Source organism: Salmo trutta, chromosome 12, assembly GCF_901001165.1.
Source record: "Salmo trutta chromosome 12, fSalTru1.1, whole genome shotgun sequence".
Classification (NCBI taxonomy): Eukaryota; Metazoa; Chordata; class Actinopteri; order Salmoniformes; family Salmonidae; genus Salmo; species Salmo trutta.
The window spans coordinates 57,486,101-57,500,321 of record NC_042968.1 but is presented as its reverse complement, the minus strand read 5'-3'; the positions used below and the strand labels follow the sequence as shown (position 1 = coordinate 57,500,321).

General features: G+C 41.4%; 1 protein-coding gene across 1 annotated transcript in view; it reads left to right on the top strand.

Moving 5' to 3' along the window:
• Positions 1–6,363, top strand: part of LOC115203856 (tetratricopeptide repeat protein 33-like) — a 42,203-nt gene extending 35,840 nt beyond the window's left edge. Inside the window, exon 6 of the mRNA XM_029768905.1 lies at positions 4,336–6,363. Within this exon, the coding sequence (XP_029624765.1) occupies positions 4,336–4,710 (375 nt within the window). The 3' untranslated portion in view covers positions 4,711–6,363. The remainder of the gene's footprint in view (positions 1–4,335) is intronic.
• The last annotated feature ends 7,858 nt before the right edge of the window (positions 6,364–14,221 follow it).

Below are 14,221 nucleotides of genomic sequence, written 5' to 3'. Positions count from 1 at the left end.
CCTATGGCTAATGGCACTGTGTACATCTCTCCATCTCCAATGTCCCAGGGCAACAGAACTGTCAGAAGTGTACCCAAAACAACAATGGGAAGTGTTGAAAATTGCCTGAGCTGAAGCTCGCCAAATATATACACACTTCCAATACATATAATGGATAGGTATGAGGAGGAGAGGAGAAAGTGCCAGTCTATTTTAAGAGGGGCTTGTTCAGTCAAGTTTCAGGACATTGTGTGCATCGACATGTTTGAGTAGTGCCATGTTTGCACATGGACTGGCGCAGTGATCTCCTGCATCACATATTCAAGTCTCCTGTTTGTTTTTTCATGTTTGCTTTTCTCTCTCTTTTCTATCTACCTTTCCGTTTTCTCTTAGTCTGTTTCCTTCTTTTTTTCTGGCATTTATTTTTCCTTTTCTCTATTTCTCTTTACCTAGTGCCCGGAATTGACGCTTAATGGCATATGTGCTATAATTAGGTGTCTAACGGTTCACTAAACCAGCAGTGGCCACATACTCTCTCTAATCTGCTGGGAAACCAACATATTCCCAAACTGGAGATTTAAACGATGATGGAGAATCCTCTTGGTTTATCGACCCCACCACTCGCCATCGTACAGAACATGTTCCTGGCTGCGCCTCAAAAAGGACATGTTTGAAATGTGGCAATTAAGATTTGAATTTCGATTACAACGTGCGCATAGGCTCTAGTTTTAACGGAATAGCATTAAAAAAAAAATTCAGCTCAGATTTACTCAAGTCATACAATACAGCGTAGGCGTAGCCTATGGGCCTAGGGTTTTAAATTGTTATTTTATGTATTCATTCGGGTTCACAGAGCAGACTGAACCTAGATCCCCATACTGAACGCTTCAGTATGAACACATCTACTGTTACACCCCTAACTATAATAATGCTATAATAATAAATCATCCAATTTTTAGATGGAGGTTATAACAAAAGCAGGCTCTTAGAACTAAGGGACGGTTTTGTCAATTGGTTGGGGAATTATTGTTGTAATAAACTAAGGAGCACAGAGGACCTAATTCCACCCTTGAGAAAACTATGCTTTTGAAAGAGTTGTGCGAATACAAACCATTTATCATATGAGTCTCGACTTGCCTGAGTTAATTTGTCAAAACTCTGGTTCTTCTTGGCAGTTTCACTTGACTTAGCCTTTATGGTATTTTTGTTTGCATACCTTTGCCAGTTGGGGAAACCAAACCAGTCTCTTTCAGGAATGTTGGCCTAATAAGAGCTGAGGTTTCCTTTATTAGAGAGTGGCAGAAAGTTGCAAGTCCCATCCATTTAACATACAGATACAGACCATAAAAGTCAGGGTGTGGTTGTGGAGCCCTGTAATGGTGGCTTGTAAAATCACTTCACCACTTTGAATCACATCGTGGTCTTGTTTGGACCCTCAGGAATATAAGAGGGGAAATGATCTATGCTCCTTTTTTTTACTCCCTTTTACTTTTCATTAAATGCTTCCCCGTTTGACGCGTGACACATCCTTGGCCTGGGGCCGGAGTCTATGTTGGCCAGGCACTGGCAACGGTCTTCTTTCCCATGGATGGAACGTGATCCTGGGGCTCAGTGTGAGTAGCATGCTGCCTACATCATGGTGCTCAGGACAGGTACTGGGGAAGTGCTTAGCTTTCTTCTCTGCTCTGAAGTAGTAGTGAGAAAGGGAGCAAGGGAGTAGGAGAGAGCAGAAGAGAAAGGTAGAGTGCATGAGAGAGTGGCTTCACAACATATGGGAACAGGAATCTATAACTAGGGCCTAGAGTTTTCCCTGGTGGAAATACCCATGGGACAGTTACCTAATTATCAAATTAAATAAAATTGTATATATCTTGTCTCATTAATCTACTGCTGTGAAAAGCTTTTAGGCTTGGAGGAGGAGGTGCCCAGCCACAGCCCCATCTTGGAACTCATCACCATAACAAAAAGTTTGTTGTTAATGAGTTTGGTCGGAGATAGCTAGAAGGGATTCAGCAATGCATTTCTAATGGTAGGCTATTCAACTCATTTCCTTCACGATCAGCTGTAATTTTCGAACTCATAGATATCATCACTTAGTGGTAGATTGTTTGATTTATTAACCCCATTACTGTGCGAAGTAGGATTTCTTCTCCTCCGTTAGACGATAATGTGTAAATCGATGTACTTCTGCCAGGTCAGATGAATGATGGAGACCGGAATAATGACGCAGTAAATCTCTATACTGAAACAATTGTGACGGGGAAAAGTTTTGTTCTTGACGTAGCTGACATACTGATAGACTACAGCTACATTGTTGACATACGCATGCTTCCTCGCATCATCAAATTAGAGGAAATGATTATGCATATACTGTACGCCAGACTTGCGTACGGATCCTTTTGAACGTATCTGTTACGGAACGTAGATATTAAACTACTTTAACAGTTCCGTCTTCACAAATCATGTGATTCCTTTGTCTTTTAGTTGTACACCATTTTTGACAGGATGTGGTACAAAGGTTATTTACTGTATACCGTCTGGTAGAGTGATCTTTGATTTGCAATATGAACCGGCAGCGTATGTCTTTCCCTATAGTAGTGGAGCTGCCTCTCGGTTGGCATTGTGTTCAACCACACCCAATACTCCTTTAACTCATAAATCAGTTGATTTAGCTCTGCTCTAACAGTTGAATAAATAGGTATTCGATATCAAAGCATAGCCCTGAATTTTTCCCGGCCAGTAGTATAAAAAATACATAAACCAGCCCATTTGAAAATATAAAGGTATGTTAGAGACCTTCCCTTAACAAAATCTCCTTGATTCCTATTTCAAGACACCTGCACCCCATTCACTGTGAAAGGGACAGATGGCCATTCACTAGCAATGTACATAGAAACAGGACCCCTAGCGACAACCAAAGCAGTTTTTTTTTTAACTCATTAAGATTCTTCAATTGTCACGTAAATGCTTGACACTAGAGTTGACCGATATTACGATCGTATGGTCTATCGGCGATGCTAGACGACAGCCATTGACAATGGTGACGACGTCGTAATGTGACAGACGATGGTTTAGCTTAATTGAACATGACTGGCACCAATCATGTCTTGCGACGTCTCGCAGGGCAACACACAAGTGACATTACGAGTAATTTGCCTATTCATAATTACTATAGCCTATTTCAATAATATGTTATATAGCCTACAGAATGCAAGGGAGGAATGTAGACCAGGCACAGCTGAGAATTCCACCAAAGCAGTGAACAAATCCAGTCAGAAAATATTGTTGATCTCTCTCTCTTTTTGTCAGATGCATGGGCATTAGGCTATATCCTAAAAAGTATAGGCCATGTTTTTTTATATATATATATATAACGGACACTATCTTGTCTAGCTGTTTAAAAAAAACATGGCCTATATTCCCTTCTCTCTCCATAATGGGAGAGAACAAACATTTGGCCCTACAAGAGTGTAGGCCTATAGAAAAATCACATGACAAGTTTAAGCTTATTAAGAAAGACATGATCCATGCGGGTTGACAAAATCCCTCGATGCGAGGTTGAAAACAAAATGGCCAATAACCTATCCTCCGCTAGGCCAATCATAAAAGCTTTAAGACAAGTTCAAGTTATTAACAGTAGCTTATTTTGCAAATATTCTAGCCTACGAAGGTGTTGTTATTTTTGAAAGCCACAACGACAAGAATGAAGGTCTATAGTCTAAGTTTAGGCATAGGTTTTTCTTAATCACAGCTTTATGAGAGCGAGAACAAACAATATTATTTATTTTTCTATTATTTTGAGGCAAATTTAAGCATTTATTATCCAGTTCTGACGACGGTAGACTGCTTCTATCCAGCCCATGAAGTAGGCCTATATCCTAGCTCACTAAGACAGCGCGTTCCTCATCAGACAGTCACTGCTCCATCATGTGCGCACCACACAGACCGACACAGGCACATAAAAAACTGTTCTGCTCCTCCACCAGAAAGGAATATTCAAAAATATTTGCCGTTGCCTGCACTTAGCCTCGGCCCAGGCTTTCAACAACATCTTTCGTCATGATTCATCAGCGCTATAGCCCAACTGTTGTTTTAGCAATTTTGTATTACTTATTTTGGAGGGTAGCCAATAAGGTCGATAGCATCGTATATCATGATGTTTTATGGGTACATAATGGCGATAAGACAAAGGTTGGCATCGCCAAACCCTCCTTGAAACCTTTGCTTTCAAAGCCATTCATCTTCCCCATGAAATGTTTCTTTCATTACCAGTCATTTGTGTTGTGTTCATTTTAAGTCAATAAAAGTATGTTAACAGAAAGGAAAATACCACCAAAGTCTTCGTCCTGTCCACAGGCGGTGAGGTCTTTCCAGGTGGGGATCCACCTGTGTCCGTCAGAGCGCACCCTCTGGTCGGAGGACCTGGCGTGGGCACGGAGGTTACAGCAGCAAAGACTGGCGGCTCGGGACCGGACCCAGCGGGAGGAGGCGGCCCAGCGGGAGGTCCTGAACGCTCCAGAGCTCCAACGGGACTATGACTTTGAGTCTGATGAGGTGGTGGCGGCCTGCGCTGCCATGGCCGAGAGACAGCGACGCTATGAGGATCTGAAGAGGGCGGCGGTGGTGGTAGACGCTGAGGGGAACGCAAGGGAGGTAACCGCGGAGGAGGAGGGGTCGGGGGACACACCCTCATCATCACAGTATCAGTTGGTCAAAGCACGGGGGCTATGAGATGTTTCTAAGAACTTAAGGGCTGAAATGTGTCTCATGAAATGGGTATTTTTGTTTGTTTTTGTTGAGTTTTCAATCTTTAGTCTTATGCATGTTGTTATTATGTTTTGTTGTAGTATACAAGAGACTGGGTGATGGCAGTAGATTTAATCAAGTCAATAATGTTTTTTGGTGTTTATTATTTTTACAGTCAGGTCCAAGATGATTGGCACACTTGATAAAGATTAGCAAAATACACTGCATATTTAAAAAAAAATGACTGCCCTGACAGAGGCAAACTGTTTTTTATCTAAAATGTCCTGGGCCTCATTTATCAACCATGTGTACATTTCTCACAAAATTCTGGCATATGTGGAGATTCTAGAATTTGCGTGAGCATCAAATTAGTGGGATTTATCAAACTGTTGCTAGAACATATGCACATGTTTTCATTGATACATCAGAGCAATGCAATATTTGTGCGCTCGTGAGCAAGTGTTACAACCCCGCCTGTAAAACGCCCTCCATCACCTTTTTATGGTAACAAAAACAAACCAATTTGCTCTGCGATTTGGAGATGTTTTAGTTTCTAAAAGAAAGTGCAATGGGAAATGTGATCACATTTCTTTAGAGGTGCGGGAAGAATGTTTTAATCTTTTGCAGTGACTTTCTCAAACCCCCAAAAAACGTATGCCATCTGTAGCGAGTGCCAAACACTCGCTGCGCATTATGTAAAAATGAGTTGTCCTTTCAAACAATTTAAAGTAAATGCTACAGCCGACAGGCAAAGGACACATTGTTGTTCAATATTTTGTTTATGAATACATGATTGTCTCCAGCCTTGGTATAGGCTCTGAGAATAAATAGTAGGGATGTAACGATTCACCGATAGGCATCAGTTCCTGGTTCAAATGTTTAAGATATAAGTGCATCTGTCTGAGGAACCCCAAACCTCATATTTTGTGACAACTGCTCTTCTCCTTCAGTGTCGAACAAAGCATGTAATTGTGTCGACAGTCATTGATCTACAAGTCATTTTGCATGCGGAACAACCCCAGGCAATATCAATACCCTAGTCAAACATGCGCTGTGTGCAAGCTTTGCAGCTGACCAACAGGAGGTAGGGTATTTTCCTGATCTGGATCATCTGTGCGTCACCTTCAACATTCAACTGTTTGTCAAATGATTTGTGCAACATTAGGCTTTATTCGTTTATTTTTTATGAAATGCGCCGTTAAATTGTTTTTTTCCGGAATAAAAGTAGCCTAAGCTACTGCTGGAAACAACTCCTCTGGCTATACTTAATTTGTTTACAGCATTATTTTGATTAGGACTATGTTATAATTAAAGCTGCAATATGTAGAGTGCCTTCAGAAAGTATTCATACCCCTTGACTTATTCTACATTTTGTTTGTTACTGCCTGAATTCAAAATGGGATGCAATATTTTTTGCGTCCATCTGCACACAATACTCCATAATGACAAAGTGAAAACATGTTTTTAGAAATCTAATTTACATAAGCATTCACACCCCTAGGTCAATACTATGTAGAAACACCTTTGGTGGCGATTACAGCTTTGAGTTGTCCTGGGTATGTCTGTATCAGCTTTGCACATCTGGATTTAGGGATTTTCTTCCATTATTCCGAGCAGATTTTCTTAAGCTCTGTTAAATAAATTGGGGAGCAGTGATGAAGAGCAATCTTCAAGTCTTTCCACAGATTTTCAATGCGATTCAAGTCTGGGCTTTGGCTGGGCTACTCAAGGACTTTCACATTCTTGTTCTGAAGCCAATCCAGCTTTGCTTTGTTGTTGGGGTCATTGTTGGGGTCATTGTCCTGTTTGGACATAAATCGTCACCCCAGTCTAAGGTCGTTTGCAGTTTGAAGCTGGTTCTCATCAAGGATTTGCCTGTATTTGGTTCCATTCATTGTTCCCTCTATCCTTGTAAGTCTCCCAGTACCTGCTGCTGAAAAGCATCCCCATAGTATGATGCTGCCACCACCATGCTTCACGGTAGAGATGGTGTTAGACGGTTGATGAGCTGTGCCTGGTTTTCTCCTGACGTAGCGCTTTGCATTCAGGCCAAAGAGTAACATTTTGGTCTCATCAGACCACAGAATATTTTAAGTCTTTCACTTGCCTTTTTACAAACTCCAAGCGTGCTGTCATGTGCCTTTTTCTCAGGAGTGGCTTCTGTCTGGCCACTCGCCCATAAAGTCCAGATTGGTGAAATGCTGTAGAGACTTGTCCTTCTGGCAGGTTCTCTCATCTCAGCCAAATAACTCTGTTGTTCTGTCAGTGATCATTGGGTTCTTGGTCACCTCCCTGACCAAGGTCCTTCTTGCCCGATTGCTCAGTTTGGTTCGACGGCCAGCTCTAGGGAGTCTGGGTAGTTCCATATTTTTCCCAATTATGGAGACCACTGTGCCCTTCGAAACTTTCAACCCTCTAGAAATTGGTTTATACCCTTCCTCAGATATATGCCTCATCACAATTCTCTGAGATCTACACAGTTCATGGTACAGTTTCTGCTCTGGCATTCACTGTCAACTGTGCGACCTTATATAGACAGGTGTGTTTCTTTCTAAATCAGGTCCAAACAATTGGCCACAGGTGACAACTCAAGGATGATCAAAGGAAATTGGATGTACCTGAGCTCAATTTGGAGTGGCATAGCAAAGGGGTGTGAATACTTATGTAAATTAGCTATTTCTGTATTTCGTTTTCAATACATTTGCTTTTTTTTAACACTTTCACTTTGTCATTATGCGTTTTTGTGTGTAGATGGGTAAATTTTTTTTAATCAATTTTGAATTCAGGCTGTAACACAATAAAATAGGGAATAAGTCAAGGGGTATGAACACTTCCTGAAGGCACTATATATGCTGATCGGGTCTTACATTAGATTTTATTTCGATTGTTCAGGTTCACTATCAGCAATAGTTTTGCTTGAAACAATCAGTAGGGAAAGTGGGGTAAGTTGAGACATTTTTTTACATTCAGCATCACTCCGTCAAGAGAAGTATGGTATTATTTCTAACAAAGATATCTACATATATTTCAGGATGTTGTGTATCCCTGGAAATAATCATAATTCATGTAAATGTTAGTTTTGAAGACATAGCTTGTCCAATAAAAGTGGTCTCTTGGCACAACTTACTCTGTACTGAATGAAATATTAACACTACCTTTTTAAACTATGTCCATCTTTCCCAACCACTTTTTCCATATGGTTTCTTAAATCATGATCTCTACCTAAATATTTGGTCAAATTATACATTTTGTGTATGGTTTCCTAGAAACAAGGGTGGCTCAACTTACTGCTTTCGTTCAACTTACCCCACTCTCCCCTATATATAGTAATTTTTTTTATATACAGGGTAAAGTTGATAATTTCATAATGAGGACAGCAATCACTTTTGCTACCCGCACTGTATGGTCGAAGCGCGAGAAGAAGAGAAGAGTCCATCAACACTTCCAAACGGTCTAAACCATTCGATTATGAGACTGGGGTGAAATCCAATGTTGTGCACTATATTCATTGGCTATGTCATGGGGAGGGGGGATGCAGCTACAAGAATGGAAATGAATGTCTATGCAACAAATGTTAGCGCATTGAATTGTATAGCATCGAACCAAATCGCACGGAATCGTTTCAAACTAAAAGGGTTCGTTCCTGTATCGTATCAGAGCCGATGTATCTAGATACGTGTCAAATCATCTTGAAAGGGAAAGATGCACATCCCTATTAAATAGGCTATGACATCGCACTCCTATTCCACAGCAATACTGTAGCCTATCCATACTTTCAAATATTTTAAATGGGCTACCAGTCTATTTACTTTTGAGCATGGTTGGCTTTTGAGTGAGCGATGGATAAATGGTAGCCTAATATTTGTTGTGTAGCGGGAATAAACCAGTTGTGTCAGAAAAGGAGAGACATGTCCTGCAATATGATTATGATTTAGGATAGGCCTAGTAAAGGTAAAATAAACATATTAGTCGATATGCTGCTATGCGATCTCCTTACCAACAGCAAATGCATCTGTTTTTTATTAACCTCCCTTTTATTGTAATTCCTGTGCATCAAACACCTCCATTTCCCCCAAAATAAGTGTTTGCTTCCAATACAATTGATCAACTAGAAGTTGTGCGTACGCATGGTCTGAGAGTGTGCGTGTCTCCACGCAAATATTACATCAAGTTGAAAATGTATAAATACATTCCTTTGCAGGAAAACTGGTGTACACAAGGTTTAGAGTCTATATTTTGTGTGTGTGCGAACGCACCTGTATAAATGAGGCCCTGAGTACTGGGTAACTTTAATGATGCAGTTGGCCTTAACAAGGGCCTCAGGACCAGTGGAAACAAAATAGCCCCATACGATGAAAGATCCACCACCACATTTTACAGTAAGTATTGGGTTCTGCACAGGCATCTTTCTTTTGACGCCAAACCCACCACTGGGTTGTGTGGCCAAGGAGCTCATTTTTCATGTCATCCAACAAATGTTTGCTAAAGGCACTGACACTTGGATTGGATCTGGTGCTATGTGTAACAGGGTTGGTTATGTTTCCACTTGCCTCTAAAGAAATGTGTATTTAATGTTCAAGCACTCTTATTGGTTGGTTAAATTCCGATGACAATAAGGCGTGTTGTTATTGGCCCCGCTTGCAGATAGGGGGAGATTGCGAACGTCAGGTCTCCCCAGTATGAAAATGTGATGCAAGGGGTAGGTCACATTCTGAATACTGTAGTCTATTTTTATATTTTACAATGCTTACAAGTTTGCTGTACATTTCTGATTTATTCATGTGTGGGCATATGGTACCTGTTAGGGATTGAGGGGCTTTCTGGGATGTGCTTTGGTATATGATTGCTGTATATAAGTGTGTTAGCTAGCATGCACCGATGTAATGCTCAGAACAGTTTTCTGCCACAGATTTGACCATCGACAGCCATCAACATCATTAAGCCTTGCACAACTAACGTGCTGTTTCCAATTTTACTCACAGGTATTTACACGTTATGTTTTGTATTGAATTTTGTTTATCCCCAGTATGAAAATGGGATGCAAGGGATTTTACCATCGACAGCCATCAACATCATTAAGCCCTGCACAACTAACGTGCTGTTTCCTATTTAATCACAGATAATAAATAACGTTCAACTGGGACCACTGGCTGGGGTGATTTATTTATATATACTGCTCAAAAAAATGAAGGAAACACTTAAACAACACATCCTAGATCTGAATGAAAGAAATAATCTTATTAAATTATTTTTTCTTTACATAGTTGAATGTGCTGACAACAAAATCACATAAAAATAATCAGTGGAAATCCAATTTATCAACCCATGGAGGTCTGGATTTGCAGTCACACTCAAAATTAAAGTGGAAAACCACACTATAGGCTGATCCAACTTTGATGTAATGTCCTTAAAACAAGTCAAAATGAGGCTCAGTAGTGTGTGTGGCCTCCACATGCCTGTATGACCTCCCTACAATGCCTGGGCATGCTCCTGATGGATCTCCTCCCAGACCTGGACTAAAGCATCCGGCAACTGCTGGACAGTCTGTGGTGCAACGTGGCGTTGGTGGATGGAGCGAGACATGATGTCCCAGATGTGCTCAATTGGATTCAGGTCTGGGGAATGGGCGGGCCAGTCCATAGCATCAATGCTTTCCTCTTGCAGGAACTGCTGACACACTCCAGCCACATGAGGTCTAGCATTGTCTTGCATTAGGAGGAACCCAGGGCCAACCGCACCAGCATATGGTCTCACAAGGGGTCTGAGAATCTCATCTCGGTACCCAATGGCAGTCAGGCTACCTCTGGCGAGCACATGGAGGTCTGTGCAGTCCCCCAAAGAAATGCCACCCCACACCATGACTGACCCACCGCCAAACCGGTCATGCTGGAGGATGTTGCAGGCAGCAGAACGTTCTCCACGGCGTCTCCAGACTCACTTCTGTCACGTGCTCAGTGTGAACCTGCTTTCATCTGTGAAGAGCACAGGGCGCCAGTGGCGAATTTGCCAATCTTGGTGTTCTCTGGCAAATGCCAAACATCCTGCACGGTGTTGGGCTGTAAGCACAACCCCCACCTGTGGACGTCGGGCCCTCATACCACCCTCATGGAGTCTGTTTCTGACCGTTTGAGCAGACACATGCACATTTGTGGCCTGCTGGAGGTCATTTTGCAGGGCTCTGGCAGTGCTTCTCCTGCTCCTCCTTGCACAAAGGCGGAGGTAGCGGTCCTGCTGCTGGGTTGTTGCCCTCCTACGGCCTCCTCCACGTCTCCTGATGTACTGGCCTGTCTCCTGGTAGCGCCTCCATGCTCTGGACACTACGCTGACAGACACAGCAAACCTTCTTGCCACAGCTCGCATTGATGTGCCATCCTGGATGAACTGCACTACCTGAGCCACTTGTGTGGGTTGTAGACTCCGTCTCATGCTACCACTAGAGTGAAAGCACCGCCAGCATTCAAAAGTGACCAAAACATCAGCCAGGAAGCATAGGAACTGAGAAGTGGCCTGTGGTCCCCACCTGCAGAACCACTCCTTTATTGGGGGTGTTTTGCTAATTGACTATAATTTCCACCTGTTGTCCATTCCATTTGCACAACAGCATGTGAAATGTATTGTCAATCAGTGTTGTTTCCTAAGTGGACAGTTTAATTTCACAGAAGTGTGATTGACTTGGAGTTACATTGTGTTGTTTAAGTGTTCCCTTTATTTTTTTGAGCAGTGTATATATTTATTTATTTTTAACGGTCATTAATTTATGGGTCGCCAAACCCACTGGCTCCAGGTCATCTACAAGACCCTGCTAGGTAAAGTCCCGCCTTATCTCTACTCGCTGGTCATCATAGCTGCACCCACCCGTAGCACGCGTTTCAGCAGGTATATCTCACTTGTCACCCCCAAAGCCAATTCCTCCTTTGGTCGCCTTTCCTTCCAGTTCTCTGCTGCCAATGACTGGAACGAACTACAAAAATCTCTGAAACTGGAAACACTTATCTCCCTCACTAGCTTTAAGCATCAGCTGTCAGAGCAGCTCACAGATCACTGCACCTGTACATAGCCCATCTATAAATAGCCCAAACAACTACCGCTTCCCCTACTGTATTTAATTAATTATTTTGCTCCTTTGCCCCCCAGTATTTCTACTTTGCACACTCATCTACTGTCAAATCTACCATTCCGGTGTTTTAATTGCTATATTGTATTTACTTCGCCACCATGGCCTATTTATTGCCTTTACCTCCCTTATCTCACCTCATTTGCTCACATTGTATATAGATTTATTTTTCTACTTTATTATTGACTGTATGTTTGTTTTACTCCATGTGTAACTCTGTGTTGTTGTATGTTGTCGAACTGCTTTGCTTTATCTTGGCCAGGTCGCAGTTGTAAATGAGAACTTGTTCTCAACTTGCCTACCTGGTTAAATAAAGGTGAAATAAATAAAAAATCTAAATGTGAACTAAACACAACGCAAGGAGAGTACGATTAACATCTGTTTACATATGAGAAAGGTGAAGGGTGAAAAAAAATCTACAATTTGGAATGGACATATCAGTCGGACTTGAACCCGATTGAAAACCTGAGGGTGCAGATGAAGTCCATAAGTGCAGATGAAGGATATCAAAGATTTGGAAAGATGCTGTATGGAGGAATGATCTTAGATCCCTCCCAATGTGTTCTCCAATCCTATAAAACATTTTTGAAAAACGGTTAATGCGTTATCCACGCAAGGTGAGGTATAAAATAATATGTTACAAATTGTTTTGAGCCTATAATATATTTGTATTATTTATTTTTGACAGTCTTTTTTTTTTGCTCATCTTTATAAAGGGTGCCAATCATTTTAGACCTGAATGTATGTTCCCTGTTAAAGCTTTGTTGTTTATATCAATGCTCTCTTATTACTCCTATGGCATTTAAAAGACTGGTTTGGAGTGTAGCCCCAATAAATGTTTTCTCATTATACACTTGAGAGCTCAACAGTCACTCATGTTGGTTAATCCTCCTGAAAAGAGCATCCTGTTATGTTTGGAATATGTCTGTCAATCCCATTAACTCAAATACATTCAGGGTCGGTTTCCCAGACGGATTAGACATAATCCTGGACAAAAAAAATTGATTTAATGATGATTATCCATTGATCTTGCTTTTAAATCCACAACTAGGCTAACCCTGTGTCCGGAAACTGCCCCTTAGTCTTTTTAAATATCTCAAGTTATGAGAAGTTTCAGAACGTCTTCGTCAGATGACCGGAAATGATCTCCTTGGAAAACTTCTCACTTGAGCCAATTGTGTCAGTCGAGCTGTTATTAAAAAATAAACCCTTCGGAGAAACAAACCCCACAGAGAAATAATATTTCCATGTTGGGATTTGTGTGTCATGTGAGCCTCCATAGGAGATGGGTGAGCTGCTAAAACAATCCAACTTTGTCCGAAATGCCAGCAGCAGGCTAGCGCTGAATGCTCTGTGCAATCAGCCTGGACTGGCCATGCTGAAAAGTCTAGCAGCTTGAACAGTCATTGAATTTGAATGGCATCTTCTAATAGCAAAGTTGTTTTCATGGGACACTCACAAAGGGGTTTTGTATGACTAAAACAGGCTAACAGATTGTTGTTAATACAGAGAGGCAGTGAAAGATGTGACCGGTTTCTGAGAGAATGAATGTGTCCTCCTTGGATTTATTAAATTCATATTGTTGGATTCTAGCTTGAAATGTACTTATTCACGTTACCATACCAGAACTTAGTGATAACTTTACATCTATAAGAAATGAATATGTCTGGGGTCAAGGAAGGGTAAAGAGGAACTTGGTGTGTGGAAAGATACTGAGTGATATGGAAAGTTACTGAGTGAGAAAAGGGAAGTACAGAAAAGTAATATTCTGTTCAAATATATTATTGTCAAATATGAATGTTGCTGAGGGAGGTAAAGGGAAGCAGTCTAGTATCAGTTCTTGAAAAGGCAGACCAGTTGCCGAGGAACCGGGACCATGAGGGATGTGGAACTCAACTCCAGGTAAAGTCAACAGATGAAGAGAGAAGACAATGCTGGGATTACAGTCCTATCTCACACACACACACACACACACACACACTTCCACGCCCATGAGGGTCCTGGACTGAGGCAGGGCCAGGACAATACCAGTAAGAGGAACCTACTGTGTATCTGCCTAACACCAAAGAAGGATTGGTTATCTTAGACATGCAAGGAGGTGACTCCGCCTAGTTGTGAGGTGTAAAGATGTGCTTGTGTGACTTGTATATTGTCTTTGCAGATGTATGACCCAATGGGGTGATTAAACTTGGTTTGAGCTTTTTCTAGTCATCTGTGAGTTTTTACTCTGTTTGTTCCGAAACTAACAATATTAAATAATATTTAGACAATTTCGTCATCTATGTCTCTTGTAATGAATGCAGAAATATATTTAATAGTAATGGCAAATTTATGCTTGATCCGAAAATGTGGTCGGAGGCTTCGTACGGAGTGTGACGCATT